At 42.2% G+C, this 24,941-nt stretch overlaps 1 protein-coding gene across 3 annotated transcripts in view; it reads left to right on the forward strand.

Moving 5' to 3' along the window:
• USP28 (ubiquitin specific peptidase 28) overlaps positions 1 to 24,941 on the forward strand; it is a 66,770-nt gene that overhangs the window by 19,803 nt on the left and 22,026 nt on the right. For 2 of the 3 annotated variants that reach the window (XM_054724620.1, XM_054724621.1), the window contains exons 5-13: positions 245 to 404; positions 6,789 to 6,875; positions 7,800 to 7,937; positions 8,798 to 8,871; positions 10,701 to 10,780; positions 12,397 to 12,545; positions 14,317 to 14,444; positions 20,634 to 20,729; positions 22,708 to 22,887. In XM_054724620.1, the coding sequence (XP_054580595.1) occupies positions 245 to 404; positions 6,789 to 6,875; positions 7,800 to 7,937; positions 8,798 to 8,871; positions 10,701 to 10,780; positions 12,397 to 12,545; positions 14,317 to 14,444; positions 20,634 to 20,729; positions 22,708 to 22,887 (1,092 nt within the window). The remainder of the gene's footprint in view (positions 1 to 244; positions 405 to 6,788; positions 6,876 to 7,799; positions 7,938 to 8,797; positions 8,872 to 10,700; positions 10,781 to 12,396; positions 12,546 to 14,316; positions 14,445 to 20,633; positions 20,730 to 22,707; positions 22,888 to 24,941) is intronic. The other variant, XM_054724622.1, reaches the window with a different exon arrangement.

Here is a 24,941-nt window from a genome sequence, read left to right on the forward strand (position 1 = left end):
AACCCAGTTCCATGAAGCACCTTATTAGTAATAATCTCTGTTATAGAAGGATTAACATCTTTATGTTTAAACCTTACTTTTCACTTACGTTATAATCTTATAATTACTATATAGCCAGTGATTACCCAACAAATAGTTTATCTGGCCTTTATAAACTTTATGAAAGGTTACCAATATCCTCCATGTAGTACGTTGTTCTTTAACTTTTTCCTTTTCTGATGTGTGGTATGTTGGCGCAATGCAGGATGCACGAGGCAACCTCTGCAGAAACTAAACGCTCGAAGAGGAAACGCTGTGAAGTCTGGGGAGAAAATCCCAATCCCAATGACTGGAGGCGAGTCGATGGTTGGCCAGTTGGGCTGAAAAATGTTGGCAATACATGTTGGTTTAGTGCTGTTATTCAGGTATGATATTTTTAAGAGACAACTATGTAATTTTGAAACAGTATTGTAATTTATTAAACCAAAATGTGAGGAGCATAGCTTTAAAAAAATGGAAACATATAAAACTGGAGAGTTTCCCCCACAGCCTCGTGTTTGGTTGCTTTCTTGTGTTCTGGACTCATATGCTCTGGTGTCTACATTGGGCAGTATAAAAACAAGATCCTCTGTGGTTGTAAATCTGTTGAGTCGGTGTTTTAGATCAACATTCAGTGACTACTGTGTTGTGGCAGTAGTTACTAAGGAGAAGCCAATTGTTGGAGGCTGTCATGCAGGCAGGCAGGTAATGACGGTGGTCTGCAACAGGGACGTGGCATAAGCCACAGAGAAGAGAAGGAAAGCATTTGGGAGGTGTTAGGAGACAGATGTACAGGATTTGGAAAGTGACTAAATCCAGGATCTCTGCAGGAGAGAGTGGAGAAAGACTCCCAAGGTTTCTAGTTGGAATACAGGTGGATAAACCTCCTGACGCTTCAGGAGGGCTGATTTGGGTGTGTGTTAAGAGTGGGATTTCTGTTCAGTCCCCCCTCCCCCAATAATTATTAGGTGGCAGACCAAGATATGTGACAAAATAGGATAGATTGTCACTTAAAAAATCATGGACTATGGAGGAGAGAGGAACCTTTAAGGTATTCCAGTACAGAGTCCTCATTTTAACTTTTTATCTTCTCTGATTCCATGTATAACACTTTTCATTGATAATACTTCTAAACACTTAAACAGCACCATGTCCTAGACAGTGGGCTCCCTGAAGGCAAAGCCAGTGTATAATTCACCTCTCAGGGATTCTTGAGTAGATGAGTGAGTGAATCGAGTGGGTGAAAGAACATACTGTGTGATTACAGAGGGGTTAAGTTGTTGAGGAAGCCTTGGGAAGCCACATGACACCTCCAGGGCTGACTTCACTGTCGCCCCATCACGGCCTCATGTGGCCCCGTTGTCTTACTGGAGTGATGTGAACACAGCACCTGGGCTGCTGCCCGTGCTGGCAGATGGCCTGCCCCATCCCCCTGGAAGTCCCCAGGTTAGCAGCTGGGTTTTTCTCTCAATGATGTGACTGGGCTTCCTGTCTTCCCTGACACGTGTGCAGATTTCCCCCTGGGAGTCTCCAACTGAAATCTCACAGAAAGCAGGGACTCCTCTGCCACCTTCATGCTTCTGTGTGACCATCCAGGAGTGCTTTGCAAAGTTACTTTTAGGATTAACTTACCAATGGGCTTCCAGCTTTAACCTCAACCCAGCAGGAAGCCACAGAGCAGCACCCTGGCCCTTCCAACTCCCAGGGTAAAGCTAGCTAACAACGCGGCTGCTGTGTGTGCGCAAATGGGCCATCATCTTGCCATCTGCCATAGCCATCACAGTCCAGGAGCCACCTCCTTCCCGACAGAGTGGAGCCATGGGCTTTGTGAGGGTTTGGGCCTTCAGTCCCAAACTATCATGTGGCCCAACTCCTGTTCTGACAAGGGCAGTCAGATATTGGGGATGTTCCTGGCAATCCAGCACCTCAAATCTGATTCTTGTGAGGCAGGCCTCTGGGATTAGTTCAGTTTTATACTCATTGAGTTTGAGGGTATCATGTAGTCAGGGAACTCTATGAATCTGTAGTTCAGTAAAAAGATCTGGGCTGCAGGTACGTTCTGGGGATCAGTAGCATGGGTGGAGATAAAGCCAAGGGAGTGGATGAACCCCCTAGAGAGAGCCGCCTCTAGAGTTGTCTCAGGCATCTACACCGGACATGGCCACAGGGCCGACTCGACCCTGTGCCTGCAGTCTCCTTCATCATAGCATTGGACATCTACCCTGCTGCTCAGCCAGAAACGGGATCCTCCCTTTCCACACATAAAATCTATGGACTCCTGTGCCTGGCGCTGTTTTGGCACTGGGCAAACAGCCGTGAATAAACAGCCCTCACTCCCATGGAGTTTACCTTGAAAAGAGTGGGACAGACAGTAAACAATGTATGTCAGGTGGTGACAAGTGCCATAAAGACAAATGGATGAGGGTAAGAGGGGCCCAGAGAGGAATCAGCTACAGAGGCTGCTATTTGTATAGGGTAGTTAGGTGTGGCCTTTTTGATAAGGTGGGCATCTGAGCAGAGGCCTGCATTAGGTGAGGGAATGAGCCATATCCTATATAATAAAAGGCTTATATGCAAATCGACAGAACGGTGGAACGACCGGTTGCTATGACGTGCACTGACCACCAGGGGTCAGACGCCCAATGCAGGAGCTGCCCCCTGGTGGTAAGTGCGCTCCCACAGGGGGAGCGCCGCTCAGCTAGAACCTGGGCTCACAGCTGGCAAGCGCAGTGGTGGTGGCAGGAGCCTCTCCCGCCTCCGCGGCAGCACTAAGAATGTCCGACTACTGGCTTAGGGGAGTGGGCCTAAGCCGTCAGTCAGACATCCCCTGATGGGTTCCGGTCTGTGAGAGGGCGCAGGCCGGGCTGAGGGACACCCCCTTTCCCCCCCCCCCCCCGCCCCCCGTGCATGAATTTCGTGCACCAGGCCTCTAGTAATTACATAAAAGCATTGTAGACAGAGGAAACGGCAAGTAAAAGGCCCAGGTTCAGAAGCTTGCTTAATGAGTTGAGAAATAGGAAAAAGGCTAGAACTGAGTGATGGGGGAGAGGGTGACAGACAGTGATGAGGTCATAAAGGTGGAGGTGGGGTGGGGAGCATGGGGTCATGATGAGGATTTAGGGAATATATATATATGAAATGGGAAAGTATTGGGAACGGAGCAGAGAAGTGATAGTATCCTACTTCCATTTCAAGAGGACTCCTGGAATCTATGTTGAGAACAGAATTTAGGAAGGTAGTGTAGAATTAAGGACATCAGTCAGTTCTTAGATTGAGACCCCCTGTATTCACACCCCCTCAGCCTTCGCTCCTGTGAGAGATGTTGAAAAGAACTAGCAGGTAGAGGGGATAATGAGTACAGTTTCTGAGCGCATGGGAGGACAGGATATGGCACATACAGGGAGGGAATAAGAAACGGCAAGAGTAATGGGGAAAGAAGGAAGAAATGATGACTGAATATAAAGTTGATATAGTTTCTAATAGTCGATTTTTCCTCTGTGAAATAAGCAGTCCTTTTCTGAGCCTGGGCGGAGGAATGATAAGAGTCAGATTTTAAATGGAGTGGAAGTTTAAGAGTTGTTGCAGACAGTGGGCAACTGGTTGGCAGCAGAATATCAGGTGATATCAGTATGTACTGTTTTTATCGGGACTTCTTAGCAGCGCTCTGAAACTGGAAAGTTAAATTAATTTAGGTTGGAGGATTTTCTGGGTCTGGTGAAGACAAAAGAGCAATTTGAGAATTTAATGAAGGGAATCAAAGGTAGAAAGGGAAAAATGAAGACAGGAAGGAACTGATTGTTAGGGGAAAACGAAAGAGGTCAGTTTGCTTGGGTTCCTATGAAATCAAGGGACAAATGTCCTGTAGGTAGTTGAAAAGATAAGCCAGAAGACGGGTATGCTTTAAGAGGGGGATTTTCTGCATTTGTGATCTGGCATCTTTTCAGGTGTTGGCATATCCAGGTGTGGCTGTGGTGTGGGTGTAGAGATGGACTGGAGGAATGTGTCACTAGAGAGAAGACGCTCAGGAGACAAAGGGTCCCTGGGCTGAGTGGATGTTCAACTAGGATGTGTTCTCGCAGCACATCCTAGTTGAATATTCCACCTCCTGTATGTCTAGAATGCTCTGGGCCCTTGAGATGCAGGAGTGAACACAGCCAAACAGAGCCCTGCCCTTACAGAATTAAGATGTAAATAAATTTATATAATATGTTAGACTGTGATTGGTGTGATAGAGAAAAGAGCAGGTTAATGGAGATTGCAGTTGCTGCAGGAGAGACTGGAGCAGTTTGCAGTGTAAACAGTGATGTTAAGCTGAGGAGATGAGATTGGAGCAAATGCCAAGGGAGTGAGCCAGACAGCTGTGGGGGGAGAATATTCCAGGTTGGGGAAACCGCAGTGCAACGCCTTGAGGTGGGCGTATGTTCATGGGGTTGATGTGTGCACAGGACACCCTGGAGTCCCGAGTGGCAGGAGTGCTAGGAGCAGAAGGGGGAATCATCGGGATGAAATTGGAGAGGTAACTTGTCTTTCATTCTGAGTGAGATGGGAGTCACTGAGGGTTCTGAGCAGAGGAGTGGTGAACTCTGACCTGAGTTTAAAGGCTTACTCTGGCTACTGTGAGAATGGATGGAGTGGGCAAGAACCAGTGAAGAGACCTATGGAGACTACTGCAGTCATCCATGTGCGAGGTGATGGGCCTGGACCAGGCTGGTAGCCGTAGAAGTAGAGAAGAGGTTGGATTCCTGATTTATTCTGAGGTAGAGGTGACAGGAGGTCCCATGATTGAATGTTGACCGAAGTTACCTAGTAGGATGACAGGACTTGGGATTGTAAGAACTATTACCAGAGAATAGTCTTCAGTGAGTTGGGAGCTTAATTTTGGTCATTTTAGAAAGATGGAAGAACCTGCGTGGCAGGTGAATTGGTACAGGGGATGTTCTGGAGGCAGGAAGGCTGTGTGCAGTGATCCAGGTGAGCAGTGATGAGAGTGTGTTCGCAGCCATCGATTGGAGGAGGTGGTTGGATCCAGCACCCCTGGGGCTCAATCCAGGCACTTCTCTGTGTTGGATGTGGCTGGTTAAGAAAGGGAAAGGATTCCAATATGATTCTGAATTTCTAAACTGGAGGAGGAGGATGTAATTAAGTAGTACAAAGAATACAGAAGAAGCAGGTGTTGGGAAATGGGAGTGCCCTCTTGTGGTTTTTAAGAGCGATGGGGTAAGGCCTGATTTTGGTGAAGGTGAGGAGGTAGAGTGATGTGACTGAAAATGTAAAGCCATTTTATCGTGGTAGAACCGAAGTCCTGGAAAAGGTTATGGGGTGGTGAGCAGAGCAAAAGTGAAACTGGGAGGAATGGAGGTGTGTGAGGGAGGCAGTCAAAGTGGAATGGAGAAGGCAGAGGGCTGATACTCCCAGTCCAGCTGTGCTCCCACCCTAGCGGGTGAGTCCTAGTAGGCCTGCCATCAAGGGAGGGGAGGGGGGGCCTGTTGTCCACCCAGGTTGTGGCTTCAGGAGTCCAGGGTGCGGACTGCAGGGGCTTTTGTTTGAGGAGCGTGTTGGGATGCGGAGTCATAGTGACATGACAGATTTGGAAAACATTATCTTTCAAAAGATATTCATAGTAGAAAAATGTATGGTTTACAAAACAATGAAAAGAATCCTTCATCCTAACTCTGCCAGCCAGAGATATCTGTTGTTAAAATTTCTTAATATAAAACTGTGATGAGTGGGGAATCTGTTCTCACTACCCAGCTTCAGAAATAAATGTTATGAATCTCTGTGCTATTGAGTCCCTGTTGTTCCCATCCTGTCAGCTCCTCCCTACCCCTCAAATATAGCCATATATGTATGAATCCTAAACAACCTATAGTATTACTTTACATATAACTAGAGGCCCAGAATTCGGTGGATTGGGGCCAGGCCTGTCCGGAAGAGGAGATGGAGGGAGGTTGGCCGTCTGGCCCATCCCAATCGGGGGCCAGGCCAGCTGCGGGGAGGGGCTGTGGGCAATTGGCTGGCGGGCCCTGCCCCTGATTGGGGTGGGGAGGCCGATCAGGGGTGGGGATGGCCGGGGGTAGGGGTTGCCAGCTGATCGGGGGTGGGGCCAGCTGGGGGGAAGGGTCACGGGGGCTTGGCTGGCGCCCCCGCCCTTGATTGGGGTGGGAGAGGCAGATCAGGGGTAGGGCTGGCTGGGGGGAGGGGATGCGGGAGGTTGGCTGGCTGGCCCCACCCCCTAATCAGGCCGGTTCACTGGCTGCTGTGGGCATCATAGGGACCGGTCATTCTGGTCTTTACGGCGTTCCAGTCGCTGGCTTTTTATATATATATAGATTATATTTAATATAAATAATATAACACTTTATTTTTCTGTAACTTCTGTTCACTCAAAATATATGTCTGAGATTTATCCATGGTAATTCATGTAGCTCTTGATCATTTATTTTCACTGCTGTGTGGCAGTCCATTTTTATGAAAACATTTTTTTCTCCAACAGTATTTTAATGATTACATAATAGTCTAGTGTATAAATGTACTATAGTTTATCTAATCTGTTCCTCTTGTTAGTCATCAGAAAGTTTTTTGTTTGTTTTTTCCTAAAAGAATTAGCATTCAGCTCAATTTTTATACATAGCCATTATTATTTCCTTCAACGTAATAGAAGTAGAATTACTATGTAGACAGTTATACATACTTTTAAGATAAAAGCAGTATTTTCTTACTGCAGTTATTTTGAAAGAAAGGCTATCAACCCATTTATCTCTTCATTTCAGTCTCTCTTTCAATTGCCTGCATTTCGAAGACTTGTTCTCAGCTACAGCCTGCCACAGAGTGTGCTTGAAAGTTGTCCCAGTCACACCGTAAGTTGCTGCTATTGAGGAATCTTCACTGTTTAGTTCCTTTCATCCCAAAAGCTTTTAATTTTTTGGCTGAAGCTGATAACTGTGATGCTCTTGATTTGTGCTAATATTGTTTTCACTTCCAAATGGCTTTTTCCTTCTTTGTGACAAGAAATAAGGGTTTGCAAAAATCTAAAGTTAAGTAGGAACAAAATTGGAAAAACAGTTTCAAGAAAGTGGTGAGTTACCTGCCGACCTCAGTATGTGGAGATGCAGAATCACTGTTCTGTTGTGGCAGCGAGCAGTGAGCTGCATTAGTCACTCAGACCTAGTGATGCAGAGGAGGCACCTAGTGCTGGAGGTCTGGACTCAGAAGAGGCTTTAGCCCTGGCTGGTGTGCTCAGTGTTTAGAGCATCAGCCCGTGAGCCAAAGGGTCGAGGGTTCAATTCCCGGTCAAGGGCAAGTACCTGGGTTGCAAGTTTGAGCCTGGGCCCTAGTCAGGGTGGGTGCAGGAGGCAACCTATTGATGTTTCTCTTTCTCCCCTCCCTGCTTCGCTTCCACTCTCTCTAAAAATCAATGAAAAAAATATCCTTGGTTGGGGATTAACAAAGAAGATCAGAAGGATGAAAACTCTTGCCAGTGGTCTGACCCTTCCCAGGATTTCACCTGGGTGACAGATTTCCTAACAGGAGGGAGGACGGCAGCTTCAGAAAACAATTACACTATTAACTCCCTTGCTTCTACACAGACACTCTTTCAGTTGAGAGGAATCCCCTATAGAGACCTTTCAGAGTACCTGTAACATAGTAGTTTGAGACCTGACCCTGGTCTAGATCTAGGTAAATATAAATGTAAGGAGTGATCATTGACAACTTTTCTCTTTATATGTTGTAATTTTCCAAGTAAGAGGTTATAAGAGTACACATTGCTGTGTTTTCTACAGGAAAAGAGAAATGTCATGTTTATGCAAGAGCTTCAGTATTTGTTTGCTCTGATGATGGGATCAAATCGCAAATTTGTAGACCCTTCGGCAGCCCTCGATCTCTTAAAGGGAGCATTCCGATCACCTGAGGAACAGCAGGTACAAGGTTTTCCCTCAGACTCTGTGGAGTTTGAAATCATGCCTAACATTACTGTAATGTTTATTTTAGCCATGTAATAAACTATGAACATGAGTAAGCAGGACTGTGGGTGCCTACCTTTGCCCTTTATAACGTCTAAGGAACAGGTGGTAAAAAGAGTGTGTGTTGTCTGGGGGAGGCTGGCAGTTCTAAGAGGAAGAAGTAGTAGTAAAAATAACAATTATAAAGAGGCTGTTGAAGTAGGAGGTTGGAAAATAGCTCAGTGAGTGCTAGCAAAGAGTCACTGAGAAAAACTAAGTCCTTGGTCTACACATTTGCTGGGGTGTAGACCATCTAACCCTGAGATCAGCAACTCTGAGCAATCTTCTAGATGTTAGTAACTTCTTTTCCCCGTCTCCTGTTAGGAAACAAAGCTCTCATTATTAGTGCAGCTTCTTCCTCATAAAATTAATTTTTTTTCTCTAAAAGTCCTACAGTTCTGCAAAATCTCAAAACATTTTACAAAAGCTTTCTTTCTCCATGCAGATCTCATAAATCCTAAAGGACTACAATGTGTTCTTTGGACCTTTGTAAAAAGTCCTAACTGGAAGATTTAGTTTTTGTTACAAAAAGAGGTGGCTGGAAGTGGCAGCATTCCAGTTTCCTCCTAGCCACAGCTTAGAGGCCGCCCAGCGTGCCTTCGGTTGCACCTTTGGTGGCTGGTCCCAGTGTTCCATGTATCTTCTTGATAGGTGGCCCTAAAGTAGAAATCTTTGCATGGTAATAGAATCTTAGTGATTGGTGGGTTAAAAGCAAATGTTTGTTTCACTAAGTATAGTGTGGGGTCTAACTCTTTTGCAATTTGTTACCTTTCTTATAGCAAGATGTGAGTGAATTCACACACAAGCTTCTGGATTGGCTGGAGGATGCGTTCCAGCTCGCTGTTAATGCTAAGTGAGTGTCAAGGATCCGTTTGTACATCCTTCCTGCTCACAGTGGTCCAGTGAGAATTATGATAAGGGGGAACAATACTCATCTTAAGTAGAAATTGCTGATTTTGCCCGACTGGCATGGCTCAGTGGTTGATTGTCGACCTATGAACTAGGAGGTCATGGTTCGATTCCCGTTCAGGTCACAGGCCCAGATTGCAGGCTCAGTCCCCGCTAGGGGACATGTGGGAGGCAGTCCATCAATGATTCTATCTCATCACTGATGTTTCTATCTCCCTCTTTCTTCCTCTCTGAAATCAATAGGAAAAAAAAAAAAAAAGCAAAGAAAAGAAATTGCTGTTTTTTTCCAAACTTCATGGGGTAGCCACTCATATTTGTCATTGTGCATCCCCATTGCCTTTGGTTTTTCTCTTTGAGGATATAGATAATCATATTAACCCATATTTTTTTACTAAAAGGGCCATAATTATTAACTTTGTTACAGCCATAGCCTGTGCTGTAAAATGTGTTAAAAGGTTAAATCGTAGATGTGAACATGGTGGAGTAATATAGATCATTAAATTTGATCTAAGACAACTGGTGTAATCTGTGTAGACCAATGGTTCTCAACCTGTGGGTCGCGACCCCTTTGGGGGTCGAACAACCCTTTCACAGGGGTCGCCTAAGACAATCGGAAAACATAGATATTTACATTATGATTCATAACAGTAGCAAAATTACAGTTATGAAGTAGCAACGAAAATAATTTTATGATTAGGGGTCACCACAACATGAGGAACTGTATTAAAGGGTCGCGGCATTAGGAAGGTTGAGAACCACTGGTGTAGACTGTTAGAGAACAGCTTTTAGTCATGTCAACCATTAGCAGAAGTGAAATTCAAGGCAAAGATACAAGTATCCCTCACCCAATATAGATGCTGAGGAATTTGTTTTCTAAATTGTCATAACTTTGGGTAGAAGAAATGTATATCATAAAACAGCTTTGCAAATGGAAACATACATAGTTAACAATTTAAGGTAGACTTGTAGATATAAACTACAGTTGACCTTAGAACAACATGGGTTTGAACTGTGCAGATCCATATATACATGATTTTTTTTCAATGAATATATTAGAAAACATTTTTGGAGATTTGCAACAATTTGAAAAAGCTTGAGATGAGCCATATAGCCTAGATATATAAAAAAAAAAATCAAGAAAAAGTTAGGTATGTCATGAATGTGGAAAATAGTGTATTATTTTCTTAACATTTTCTTTTCTTTAGCTTATTTTATTATGAAGATACAGTGTATAATACATAACACACAAATATGTGTTAATCAGCTGTTTATATTACTGGTAAGGCTTAAGGTCCACAGTAGGTTATAAGTAGTTAAGTTTTAGGAGAGTCAAAATTATACATGGATTTTCAACTTTGTTCCTAACATCTTCATTGTTCAAGGGTCACTGTATTTTCATTCCTTGACTATCATGCCACTGGGAAAACGTTTTCTATTTATTTGCGGAACTACACAAGAAGGTTCATTCTTATCTGTGTACTACTTTTATACCCTGTGTACTTTGGAGAGCTATATCTAGATCTCTTATATATGTATCGAATGTATACAGATACATATATAAGGCTTTCAGGCCTTATTGTCCTTGTACTTTCAGATTTTAGCATATACTTGTCCAGTGAATGTGTGGACTGAAATAATCTATTACTTATTTTAGACCATACCTGGCTCTTCGTTTAAATGAAAATGTAGTGTTTTTGCTTTTGAATGATGGTTGGGTTTAGTGTAGTGCTTATCTGATCCAAATGATACCAAGTTGTCTCCTTTTTTTAAAAGCAGCAATCCCAAGAACAAATCTGAAAATCCAATGGTGCAGCTATTCTACGGTACTTTCCTCACTGAAGGGGTTCGTGAAGGTAAATTCTCTGCTGTAACTGTTAATGCTAGTCCTGTGACCAGATCTATATTACTGTGACAATTTGGGGAGGCAATGTAGTGAAAAGACTTGGGAATCAGACAAATGCAGGTCTGAATGTTGGTTTTGCCTCTTAGAAGCTGTGTAATTGTGGACAAATTATGTGAGGTCCTGGATCATTGGTCTCTATAAGATGGTCCCAGTCAGGTAGCTCTACCTGGGTAAGGCTTTTTGGTTAGAACGTCATCTCCATATACCAAGGTTGTGGGTTTGACCCCTAGTCAGGGCATATACAAGAATCAACTAATGAATGCATAAATAAATGGAACAACAAATTGATCTCTCTCTCTCTCTTTTTCATCAATCAATAAAAAATTTAAAAAGATGGGCCTGCTCATTATCTCAGAGTTGTTATATTAAGTTGTGTAATATTTGCACTACCCAAATCTAGTATTAATTTTAGATACACAGTGATGTTAATTTTCTGTTGTTCTTTCCAATGTAATATCTAATCTCAAAAGGTTTTATTGTGTTAGACTGCCAGAAATGTTTGTCTGCTATAGAAGCTGCATGTTGGGCACATGAGGTTTTTTTCTTTTTTTCAACTATAGAGAATTTTGAACACATAGAAATAGACCAATATAAAAACCTCCGTAAACTCAGCAACCATTAGCCTATGGCCAATCATTCTCCATGTAACCCCTGTCTACTCTTACCCCTCTGCCATTCTTCTTAAAACAATCCAATATCATTATCACACCAAAAAAATATATCAAATATCTAGTCAGTATTCACATTGTTAACTTACATAGTTATATATGGAGGCAGAGTGTTTATTTTTAGTTTCTCTTAATTAGGATCCAAATGTGGTACGTTTATGATTGGTTGATATGTCTTTTAAGTCTCTTTTCACAATCTATAGATTCTTCTTCAGTCTATTTTCTTTGAAATGTTTTATGGTTTTTTTGTTTTGTTTTGTTTTTTTAAGAAAGCAGGCTGTTTGTTCTCTAGTATTTGTATTTCCCACACTCTGAAATTTTGCTGCTTGCATATCCATGATATAAATTAGTAGTTGGATCTAGAGTTTGACTGGATTCGGGTAAGGCTTTTTTCCCCCCCAAATGTATTTTTGTTTATTTCAGAGAGGAAGGGAGAGGGAGAGAGGGATAGAAACATCAGTGATGAGAGAGAATCATTGGTCGGCTGCCTCCTGCACTTCCCCTACTAGGGATGGAGCCCGCAACCTGGCATGTGCCCTGACTGGGAATGGAACCGTGACCTCCTGGTTCATAGGTTGATTTTCAACAACTGAGCCACACCAGCTGGGCTGGGTAAGGCTTTTTTAGGCAAGACAAACTCACAGGTCGTGGGATAGTCTCGGTCAGGAGGCATTTACTGTCTGCTTGCATTTCTTTTTGCAGTGTTAGCAGTTGCCAATGATCTGGGCCTGGATCCACTGGTTCATTAGCGGTTGCCACACAGGCTTAAATGCACTACAGATCAGTTCTCAGGATGTTGCTGAATTAAGAAGACATTGTCTCTGGTACCAGAAAAACTGGCTTTAGATCTCGCTATGGTAGTGATGTCTTATAAAAATCATTCTGTTTCTTTGTCTAGGAAAGCCCTTTTGTAACAATGAGACCTTCGGCCAGTATCCCCTTCAGGTAAATGGCTATCACAACTTAGACGAATGTTTGGAAGGGGCCATGGTGGAAGGTGACATTGAGCTGCTTCCTTCCGACCATTCAGTGAAGTACGGACAAGAGGTGAGTTGGGTATTTTGTTTGGTGTGCCAACCACAAAGCCAGTTAAATAGGACTGAGCTTTTTGGCCAGTCGTTTTCCCATCACATAGCTTTACATGTAACAGAACTTAAACTTGTCTGAGATCTCTCATGAGTTGATACGAGTTGGTGAGTCTTACTATTGGATAAATTCTTTACTAAAAGTGTGAATTTGGAGTCTGAGTTACTCATATAAAGGTTGTATGCTGCTTCTGATATTTCAAGTGTGATCAAGTTTCTCTCTTTCTGTTGAAGCCTACCTGTACCTGAGTAGGGAGAGCGCACTGCCTCCATATTTTCGGAGGGTAAAAGTACAGTGATTAACTCCTATGGTATGCCATTTAGAATATTTTCCCTATTATAGTATTTACTGTTTTCCATTGTAACTTCTGCCTTTACTTTAAAAGTTTTTAAATTTTGCATTTATTTATTTTTGTGGGTTGGAAAGAAATGGGGTCATTAAAGGGAGAACAAGGGTAATTAATATCTCAAGACTTCAGCTGGGTTAAGAATTGCATTTGCATTTGTATAACATTATTGTCAGTACCACACAGCTTGGATTATTCTATTCTCATCATCCATTTTGAGACAAAATTATGGCTTATATGATGAGTCCAACTCAATAATTACTATAGGAGGAAGAAAAGCTTTCTTGAGTTAAAATAGAGGGAGTATAGCATGAGCCTTGTCAAAATGCATTAGCGGTAGGGCAGGGCTGGGACCTGGAGAGAGGAACTGCTTCCCCTAGCTCTTCAAGGAAGGTACCGATTCCTGATTGTGAGGAGCTGCATGGAGCTGATGGTGTGTTTACAAAAGAGGGGATGCTCACCCGTTACTTAGCCCTCTGGAGACCTTTATTCAAGGATGGGAACACTTTATATATATAAAAGAAAATCATTATGCTTGTTTAGATTTAGCCCTGAGGTAGTCAGACAGGCTATTTGGATTCACCTCGGCTCGACGAGGGCCTGTGAAGGGAACCGCTGTATTTTGGTAAAGGGAATATTTTAAAGCTGTCATACAGACCTCTGCCCTATAGGTGAATTGGACAGAAAGGCCTTTCCTGGTCTAGCTTTTCCTCATCTATGACCAGTGACAGTTGAGATCGTTTTTAAAAGTCAGGGCTTTCTTTTCTTGAAACTCAAGGTAACATTATAGGTTCATATGTCTGGGTCCCTTAGGAGACGTTTGCAAATTGTTGGAATTGAGAGATTTTCTTAGGAACTTGAGAACTCATAATCATGAAGCTACTTCAAGTTTCCTTTTTAGACAGGGGATTCAAGTTATGATTAATAGACCATAAATAAATAATGCATGATATATGCACACATATTAGTCTTTTTAGCTGATTCATGGAGATAGTTGTCCCCTTACTTATGTGCTGCTTAGATTATAATTTCTAATTCTTTGGTTAGGCTGCCATTTTCTTCAGGTTTTGAATCTATTTTGAGTACTGATGACTTAATGAATAAATTGCATAGGTGCTTGTGCATTCACATATTTAAGGGTGGTTATTTCTGAGGATGATAGTTGAGCTGGAGTATTGAGGAATGTTTAACCATGTTTTCAATGAGGGCATGATTCTAAGTGGTCATTTCCTTTAGGATTTGAGATTAAACAAGAGCTCTAGAATGAGTTTGATTTGAATATAAATTTTATACCAAAAATACAGAGTTATGAGGGATATTTTAAATCTGACTATTGCCATTTCCTGAAAATAACTTATTTCTCTCACATTTCTACTCCTGACATAGTGTTGGTTTACAAAACTACCTACAGTGTTAACCTTTGAACTCTCAAGGTTTGAGTTCAATCAGTCCCTTGGTCAGCCAGAGAAAATTCACAATAAGCTGGAGTTTCCTCAGATCATTTATATGGACAGGTGAGTTCTGTGATTGATTGTCTTATTTTGTGATTTTTATCTCTCAATTTTTTTTATTTTTTATTTTTTATTTTTATTTTTTTTTAATTTCTTTATTGATTAAGGTGTCACATATTTGTCCTCATCCCCCCATTCCCATCGCCCCCCCTCCCCACGCATGCCCCAACCCCCTGTTGAACTTAACCATTGGATAGGCTCATATGCATGCACACAAGTCCTTTGGTTGAACTCTCCCCCTCCCCCCACCCTCCCCTATCCTCCCTCTGAGGCCCGATAGTCCGATCGATGCCTCCTTGCTTCTGGTTCTGTTCTTGTTCCTCAGTCTATGTTGTTCATTTCCCCTAGATGAGCGAGATCATATGTCACTAGATATATACTTATGAGAACTGAATGTGAGACGAGCAATAATAGTTATGCTGACAGGCAGATGGATCAGTCTGTAGTGAGTTTCTTTCTGGACCAACAGTTCTTTTGAGACCCAATTTCAATGTCCACCAGTTCCTTATGTGTACATGTCAGCACTGACCCCTCAGCTCTGGATGGTGGACAAATGGTGGTAAAGGAGGTCCGACTCCCTCTGGTTTGGTCTCGGCCGGACCCAGGGGCACGGCTTCACCCGGACTAAGGGGCACGTGGCCTCACCCGGATCTAGGGACACATGGTCTCACCCGGACCCAGGGACGCTTGGGCTCTCCCAGACCCAGGGGCACGTGGCCTCATCCGGGCTTAGGTGCACGAGGCCTCACCCGGATCCAGGGACACATGGTCTCACCTGGACCCAGGGACGCTTGGCCTCTCCCAGACCCAGGGGCACGTGGCCTCACCCGGGCCTAGGTGCACAAGGCCTCACCCAGATCCAGGGACACATGGTCTCACCCGGACCCAGGGATGCTTGGTATCTCTCAATTTGTTTATGTGATGCATCACGTTTATTGATTTGCGGATGTTGTACCATCCTTGCATCCCTGGAATAAATTCCACTTGGTCATTGTGTATGATCGTTCTAATGTAATGCTGGATCTGATTTGCTAGAATTTTGTTGAGGATTTTAACATCTATGTTCATCAGAGATATTGGCCTGTAATTCTCTTCTTTTTAGTGTCTTTATCTGGTTTTGGGATTAGGGTAATGCTGGCTTCGTAGAAAGAGCTTGGAAATGCTCCTTTCCTCTTGAATTTTTTGGAATAGTCTGAGGAAGATAGGTTTTATTTCTTCTTTGAATGTTTGATAAAACTCCCCTGTGAAGTAATATGGACCTGGGCTTTTGTTTGCTGGAAGTTTTTTTATTACTGCTTCAATTTCCTCCATAGTTATCGGCCTATTCAGATTTTTTTATTATTCCTGGTTGAGTTTTAGAAGGTTGTATTTTTCTAGGAATATGTCCATTTCTTCTAGGTTGACCAGTTTGTTGGAATAGAGTTGCTCATAGTATTTTTTTACGATTCGTCGTAATTCTGTGGGGTCTGTTGTTACTTCGCCTCTTTCATTTCTAATTTTGTTTATTTGGGTCCTCTCTCTCTGCTTCTTGGTGAGCCTGGCTAGAGGTTCATCAATCTTGTTTATCCTTTCAAAGAACCAGCATTGATCTTTTGTATTGTTTTTTGGTCTCTATGTCATTTATTTCTGCTCTGATCTTTATTATTTCCATCCTTCTCTTCACTCTGGGTTTTGGTTTTGCTTGTTGTTTTCTTTCTAATTCTTCAAGTTGCAGTGTTAGATGGTTTATTACCAGTTTTTCTTGTTTTTTTGAGGTAGGCCTGTAATGCTATGAACTTCCCTCTCAGGACTGCTTTCACTGTGTCCCAAAGATTTTGGATTGTTGCGTTTTCATTGTCATTTGTTTACAGGATGTTTTTTATTTCTTCTTTGATCTCTTTGGTAACCCACTCATTGTTTAATATTATGCTATTCAGCCTCCAAGTGTTTGAATTTTTGTGATTGCTTTTATTGTAGTTGATTTCTAATTTAATGCCATTGTGATCTGAGAAGATGCTTGATATGATTTCAGTCTTCTTGAATTTGGGGAGACTTTACCTGTGTCCCAATATGTGGTCTATCTTTGAAAATGTCTCGTGTGCGCTTGAGAAGAATGCATAGTCTGTAGTTTTGGGGTGGAATGTTCTGAAGATGTCGATTAAGTCCATCTGATCTACTGAGTTGTTCAGCATTGCTATTTTTTTGCTAATTTTTTTGTCTAGAGGATTAATGCAGTAATGTCAATGGGCTATTAAAATCTCCTACTATAATTGTATTGTTGTCAATCTCTCCCCTGATATCTTCCAGAAGATTTTTTATGTATTTAGGTGCTTCTGCATTGGGTGCATAAATGTTTACCAGAGTTATATCCTCTTGTTGTATCGATCCCTTTAGAATTGTGAAGTGGCCTTTCTTGTCTCTTGTTATGGTCTTCACTTTGAGGTCTATTTTGTCAGATAAAGTATTGCTACCCCAGTGTTTTTTTTTTGTTTGTTTGTTTTTTTCATTTCCATTTGACTGATAGATATTTTTCCATCCCTTCACTTTCAGTCTGTGTGAGGTGGGTCTCACCCTTGTTCTGAGGTGGGTCTCCTATAGACATCATATATATGGGTCATGTTTTCTTATTCATTCAGTCACTCGATGTCTTTCGATTGGAGCATTTCATCCATATACGTTTAATGTTATTATTTATAGGTACTTGTTTGTAGCCATTTCTGTTCTTTATGCCTGTGTTCCTTCCTCCCTTTCTATTTCTTCTTTTTACAGCATTCCCTTTAGCATTTCTTGCATTGCTGGCTTGGTGTAATGATAAACTCCCTTAGCCTTTTTTTGTCTGCGGAGCTCCTGATTTCTCCTTCAATTTTGAATGATAGCCTTGCTGGGTAGAGTATTCTTGGATTCAGTCCTTTGCTTTTCATCACTTTGTATACTTCATTCCATTTCCTTCTGGCTTGATGTGTTTCTGTTGAGAAATCATTTGATAATCTGATGGGGGATTCTTTGTAGTTAACTCACTATCTCTCTCTTGCAGCCTTTAAGATTCTCTCTGTTGTTAACATTTGCCATTGCAATTCTGACATGTCCTGGTGTTGGTCTTTTGGGAATTCATCTTGCTTGGGACTCTCTATACTTGTGTGACTTTTTTCTTCCCCATATCAGACAAGTTTTCTGTCATTATTACTTCAAATAGATTATCTAATCCTTGCTGTTCTTCTTGTACTACTGGCACCCCTATTATATGTATGTTACTTCATTTCATGTTATCCCAAAGCTCCCTTAGGCTCTCCTGATTTTTAATTATTTTCTCCAGTTGGTGTTCAGATTGGGCTTGTTTCTCTACCTTATCTTCTAACTCACTATTTCGGTCCTCCACTTCTTCCAGTCTACTGTTGAAACCTTCCATAGCGTTTTTGATTGTAGCTATATCACTTTTGATTTCTTCCTGATTTTTGCATAGGTTGTTGAGTTTCTTGTCCATCCAGTATATGAACTGTATGACCATTACTCTGAATTCTTTTTCTGTCATATTGCATGTCTCTGTTTTACTTACTTCCTTTCTTGACGAATCCTCTTTTTCTTTCCTCTGGGGATTGTTTCATTGTCTCCCCATTCTAAGTATCACCAGAAGGTCCAAACTCCAAGTTGTGGGGGCCCGAGTTGTGTGCAGTAGGAGAGTCGCGCCACCCGAGTGTCACTGAAGAGCTCTGACACTGAGATGTGTGGCTGCTGTGGGTCAGTGGGAGCCACACACGCCGAGAATCCGAGTCATCTGCTCTCAGTGCGGCCTCATGTACGCACCTAGAATCAGTGTCCCCACATGCGCCACGCTGAAAAAGAGTCTCAGCATGCTCCAGGAATCAGAGTCCCCATGTTTGTGTGCTGATAATCGAGTATCGGAGTCTCTGTCACTCGGTGCAGCCTTGCATCGAAAATCAGGAATTGGAGTCACTGGCGCTCAGAGAGTGTGCACTGAGAATCAGTGTTCCCGTGCACCCGCGATGAGAAACAGAATTCCCACATGTGTGCACCGAGAGTCAAGTCACTGTTGCTCAGTGTGGCCTCTCGCGTAGAGAATCAGGGTCCCTGGTCTGCTTGGGGAGCCGGGTTGCACAGCCTGCCTGTGGCGCGGGAGGCCTGCTCATGCGCTGCGGGAAACAGACTACCCATGTGCGCACACGCCCAGAGTTAAAGTCAAGTCGCACAGCCGCCCTGTGTCAGCAGGAGGCCTGCTAGCGCTGCGTGGGTCTAGCAGGTCCTATTCTGCTGCAGTGGGCCGGCGGGGAGGGGGTTGGGCTCTGTGACTCACAGAAATCTGCGGCCAGGATGACTGGAGTCTTGGTGTCCGTGAGGCCACTGCTGTGGTGGCAGGTCTTTGTCCCGAGTGGCTGTAGGATCCTGGTTTGCGTCTGAGGACAGACTGGGTGGTGGTTAGGCTAAGATCCTAGTTGCTAGCAGTTTTGCCCTTCAAGATGGCGTGGTTTCTGTGCAAGCGCTGGTCGTCCCAGAGTGTTTGCAGTGGCAGCGGGGTTTCGCAGTCTAAGACTTCCTGGTCCAGCAGCTCCCCAAAAACCCTGCAAGATCTAACTGACCCTAGCTAACACACACACACACACACACACCACACATGTCCACACACTCCTCTATCGCTCCCTCACTCTTTCACACACTCTCCCTCCCTGCCTTCTTGCTGGTTGCCATCTTTTCGGTCTCCCAACTGTTTTCTAACGTGGCTGTACAATTTTGCATTTCTACCAGCTCCATTTGCTTCAAATTCTCACCAACATGTGGAATTAATGTTAGCCATTATAGTGGGTTTGTAGGGATATCTTATTATTTAAAATTTATATTTCCCTGATAACTAATGATGTTGAGCACCTTTTTATGTACTTAATTAATGGTTATTTGTGTATTTTCTTTTGTGAAATGTCTATTCAAACATTTTATTCACTTCCTTAACTGTGTTGTTGTGATCATACTGAGTTTTAAGGGTTTTTTAAAATACATTTTAGATTCAAATCCAAATATTTCCTGTCCGCTTGTCTCTTCCATTTAATTCCAGTGTTTTTTAGAAGAGCAGGAATTTTAGTTTTAATGAAGTATAATATATCAGTTTTTCTTTTATAGTTTGTGCTTTTTATGTTCTAATTAAGAAATCTTTGCCAAACCACAGGTCACAAAGATTTTCTTTTTTTTCCCTTTCTGAAAAATTGTAATTTTAACTCTTAAATTTATGTCTATGACTCTTAGAATTTATATTTATATATAGTATGAGATAAAGGTTTTTGGTGTTTTGTTTGTTTTTTTTTTAATAAGAGGGGAAAGATGGCATGTGGGTGTCCAATTATTCCAGCACCATTTGTTGAAAAGACACTCCTTTCCCTCATTGAATTACCTTGATACTCTGTTAGAATTAATTAAATTTACATTTGTGGGTCTATTTCTGGAGTCTCTTTTCTGTCTATTGCCTAATCTTATGTCAGGGCCACATTGTCTCGATTACTGTGGTTTTATTATAAATCTTGACCTCAGTATAAGTTCTCTAACTTTGTTTTTCTTTTTTCAAATTGTTTTGGTTATCCTGGTAACTTTGCATTTCTTTCTTTTTTTCTTTTTCCTTTTAATCTTTATTGTTGAAAGTATTACATAGGCCTTCCTTTTCTTCCCATTAACCTCTTCCAGCCTGCTCCCATTCTCATCCCCCTTCCCCAACCCCTCACCACCCATTGTCTGTGTCCACAGGTTATGCATCCTTTGCATTTCTATATAAACATTAGAATCAGCTTGTCAGTGATTGGGATTTTAATTGAGATTGTATTGAATCTATAGATCAGTTTGGGGAAATTGACTTAACAATTCTTAGTTCTTCAATCCATGAATATAGTATAGCTCCATTTATTTAGTTTTTTTGTGAATTTCTTCAACAGTGTTTCATAATTTTTAGTGTACAGGTCTTGCACATATCTAATTGTTTATTTCTAAATTCATGTATAATTTTATTATAATTGTGTGTTTTTTACCTCATTGCCTCCAGGCTATGCCTCCAGAGGGAATGCTTTCAGTAATCTTAACCATTAAGTGTGATGTTAACTGTGTGTTTTTATAGATGTCCTTTGTCTAATTGAGGAAGTTTCCTTTTGTCCCTAGTTTGCTGAGATTTTGTGTTATTAATGTTCTTAAATATAAATTGTGATTTTGGGCTTATTTGCTTAGATACATGTACAGAAGCAAAGAGCTTATTCGAAGTAAGAGAGAAAGTATTCGAAAATTGAAGGAGGAAGTGAAAGTCCTGCAACAAAAACTGGAAAGGTAAGTTATGGACACCTCTGTGCTTATAAATGTAGGAGTAGAACATTAAAATCAGATAACTTGTTTATATTTAAAAACTAGAGGCCCAGTGCACGAATTTGTGCACAGGTGGGGTCCCTTGGCCTGGCGGTGTTCGGGGCCATCTCACCCAGTCCCAATCAGGGCTGCTAGCTGGGGGAAGGGACTGCAGGAGTTTGACCAGACGCAGGAGGTTGGCTGTGGGGGCACACTGACCACCAGGGGGCAGCTCCTACATTGAGCCTCTGCCCTCTGGTGGTCAGTGCACATCATAGCGACCGGTCATTTGGTTGACCGGTCATAATGGTCACTTGGGCTTTTATATATATAGATGGATTAATTCAGACTTCAAGTATTAACTAGTGTATTTTATAAAATAATATTTTTTTTCCCTAAGGGTGAAGTAGTTTTCAAGATGAGCTAATAGTATCCATGGGCAAACAGTAGTCCCAGGGGACTTAAGTGACCCTGAGCCACAGTTATTGGCAATGTATTCAGAGGACCCACATTCTGATTTTATAGCCCTTTCCTTTTCCACTGTCTTTACCGTCTTTTTCATAAACACAAGAGGAGTAATGCCGTAGTGCTCCTCTCCCGTTGTCTTGGGAAAACAGTTTCTGAATGTCTGGGGAAGGTAAAAACAAAAAACAATTCTGCTCTACCTATAGTAGGGCTAACTGATTAAAAGGGCTAATATTTCTGACATGTACAAAGTCCTTTGTCTTATAGAGGATTCAGTCCCTTTTCTTTGTTTACATTATTTCTGTGGAATCACTCCTATGACTTCCTAAGGGGGAATCAATGTAATTTCTTTCTAGTCAAGATAGAGCCCATTGATTTAGCATTTCAGAAAGAATCTCATACAATGTTAGTGGCTTTCCCCCCTTTATCTGCTTAACAATTTTGCTGCTATCATCACCCCATCTCTACCCACTCTATTGCTAGGTCATTAATTTTCCTGAGAGTCAACACTGCATATCCTCTAATGTGGTTGACTTTGATTGCTCTGTACATATTTTCCACTAGTGTTTTCATTTCATAATGTCCTTCTAAATATAGAAACAGACAATTTTCCTTCTTCCTAGTTCTATACCCCTTTCTTCCCCCTACCTCTCACTTTATTCAGAGAAGAAAAATGTGAAGTGACTCTATCCTTTGTAAATAGAATCCCAGAACTACAGAGTTTACCTGTATCAATCGGTCAACTTAATTATTGTACCGTTTAAACTTTGTCTACTATAGTGAACTGTAGAATTCATTAAAGTAAATTTCTTTAATGACTCTAACATATGATAGTAATGGCAGAATATTGTGTATTATTAAAATAATTTGTTATTTTGGTTACATATTTCAGATATTTATTATTTACTAATCCCAAAGAAATCTTTAATAATTTATGCCTGGCCTATGCTGTTTTTGAGTGTGTGAATAATAGGGTACTTAGGACTCTGCAAAAAAAAAAGATTAGCTAGTTTTCTTAAACTCTGACCTTTATCAATATCTACTTACCATTTCCAGCTTTCTTTCATTTTTTCCTAATAATTGCCAAGTGGTTGATCTATAGGGCAGCAAAGAAAAAAAACGTGGGTACTAGTTCACCAGCATTTTTTTCAGATTTGAGTACTGGTAATATCTCTATTTTCCTTTAAAAAACAGCATTTACTTTTATGTCCAGAGCCTAAATGTGATATGATATCAAGAGAAAACATAACTGGCATGACTTTGGTTAGGAGCCCATTTGTTATATTGCCAGGTATAAAAGTTTAGATTGTTATGAATTTTTACTTTTGTAGTTAGAGATTTTTGCCCTACAGATTGTTTGAATAATGTGTTAAATATTGTGTAGTGTTTAGAAATAGCCTTTCCATCAACTCTTCATACCACAACAGATCTTTTGTCAGCAAGCCTCAAAATATAAGACAGACATGGCCAATAGAGTACCATTGTCTTTGCCTCGTAGGTATGTGAAATATGGCTCGGGCCCAGCTCGGTTCCCACTCCCCGACATGTTGAAATACGTTATTGAATTTGCTAGTACAAAACCTGCCTCAGAAAGCTCTACGTCTCAGAGTGACACAAGCATGACATCGCCACTTTCTCCAGTGCATTGCCCGGTGTCTGACCTGACATCCAAGGAAAGGTAATGAAAAAGTTTTATTAGTATACGTATATATATATTTGGTTTATTTGTACCGTGCACCTTCTTTCTATCTGATTAACACCCCATATGAGCTTGAGGTCTTGAGCTCTCTGTCTTAAAGGGAAGGATTTTAACAACTGTCCCTTGAGAGAATGTTCCTAATTCCCACCAGTGCACTCACCTGCCCATAGGAGGGTTGGGGTTATTTCAGAGCTTCCTGAACTGTCTTGGAATAGTGTTCATTTTGTACCAGGGCTGCCTTGTTTTGGGCTAGCTGCCAAAGATCTTTCTAAGAGGAAACTTCAGCCCTGCTCTTCCAAACATCTTATTCTTGCTGCTGAAAATGTGCATGACTAAGTAAACATTAAGGAAAGAGATTTATTCATAAATAGAAAACTAACACATGAAAAGATTGGCTTGCAGTTGAAGAGGACGGTCTAGAAGGGCTTATCTAAGGAAGGAACAGGGAGATCAAAGCTCAGAAGCCCTCTGATTCTGCTCTGGCCCAGCCACATGCAGTAATCTGGAGGAACCATTAGGGTCAGCTCGGATTAAACTTGATGTTTGCCTTAACTATTAAAATACTAGAACCTGCTTAAAAAGGTTAGATTTTTGTTCATTTGCTTTAAATATTTTTTTATTGATTTCAGAGCAGAAGGGAGAGGGAGAGAGAGATAGAAACATCAATGATGAGAGAGAATCATTAATTGGTTGCCTCCTGCACGCCCCACAATGGGGATCGAGCCCGCAACCCGGGCATGTAGCCTGACCGGGAATTGAACCGTGACCTCCTGGTTCATAGGTCTATGCTCAACCACTGAGCCACACCAGTCGGGCTAGATATTTTCTTTTAAAGAAAGATCAGGTCTTTACTGCAAGATCATTCAAACATCACGCAGCAGCAGTTCCTTCAGTACATTGCAAAGGACTTCTCAGGGCCAGGTCCCCACACCGTAGTTTATTGCATAAAATGACATCTTAAAAGTAGTGTGGCCACTGTTGAGGTTCACATCATCTTTCCATTAAAAGCATCAGCACTTTTGGTGATGGGGAGAGGGTCAGCTCTAATTCTCAGGGGGAGAGAGGGCAGGGATGAGGTGGACTGAAGTCAGCGCCTCCAGGGCCTCACTCCTGCCATCTCCTGGGGCACGTTCTGGAATATAGAATATACTCACAGGGCCGAAGAAACAAGGCCAGCTTCAGGCGGCACTGCCCACCCGAGGCCAGGCTCCTGTCCACTCAGGAATCTGGGGCAGTTCAGGCTCCGATGAGGCTGTGTTTGTGGTGGAGCAGTAATGTCACTGTGTGTGTATGTGGCAGGTAGGATGGGGATAAGGAGTTATCCTTGATTTTCTTTCTTTCACACCACACATCAAATCCACCAGCAAATCCTGTTGGCATATCCAGGATCTTTCACTTCTCACCACCTGTATCCCTCGTGGGTTCAGTCCACCAACATCCGTGGTCTGGCTTATGGCAGTGGCCTCCTAATTGGTCTCTCCTACCCTGTAGTCCTTCAACATGTGAGCCAGGGTGACTCCCCCATTTAAAGTAGGTCTGATCATGCCCCTCTGCCTAAAACCTTGGAGGGGCTGCTATCTCCCTCAGCACAAAAGTCAGCGTCCTTTCTGTGGCCCACAGGCCCTCCATCACTCTGACCTTATTTCTGGCTGCCTCCTTTCAACTCCTCTGGTCTCTGCTATTTCCTGGATGCGTCAAATATGTTCCCATGACAGGGTCTTTGCATTTTGTCTTCCTGCTTGAACCACAGAGCTCGCCTCGTGGCTTTCTCTCTCACATCAGATGTTTCCTGGTTTGTGGGACTCTCGTGGCCATCTTAATATGAAGCAGTACACTCCCCGATGTAGCACTCCCAGATTTATTGTTCTCTGTAGTAGTTAGGATCACCTGCTCATGCCATATGTTTACTCTTTAAGTCCCATGAAGCCAGGGACTTTGCTTTGTTTCCTGCTGTGTCCCTAGCACCTGGCACAGCACAGGTGCTCAACAAATACTTGCTGAATGAGTGAGTGGGTACCCATGTACCACACACT

Source organism: Eptesicus fuscus, chromosome 13 (genome assembly GCF_027574615.1).
Source record: "Eptesicus fuscus isolate TK198812 chromosome 13, DD_ASM_mEF_20220401, whole genome shotgun sequence".
Classification (NCBI taxonomy): Eukaryota; Metazoa; Chordata; class Mammalia; order Chiroptera; family Vespertilionidae; genus Eptesicus; species Eptesicus fuscus.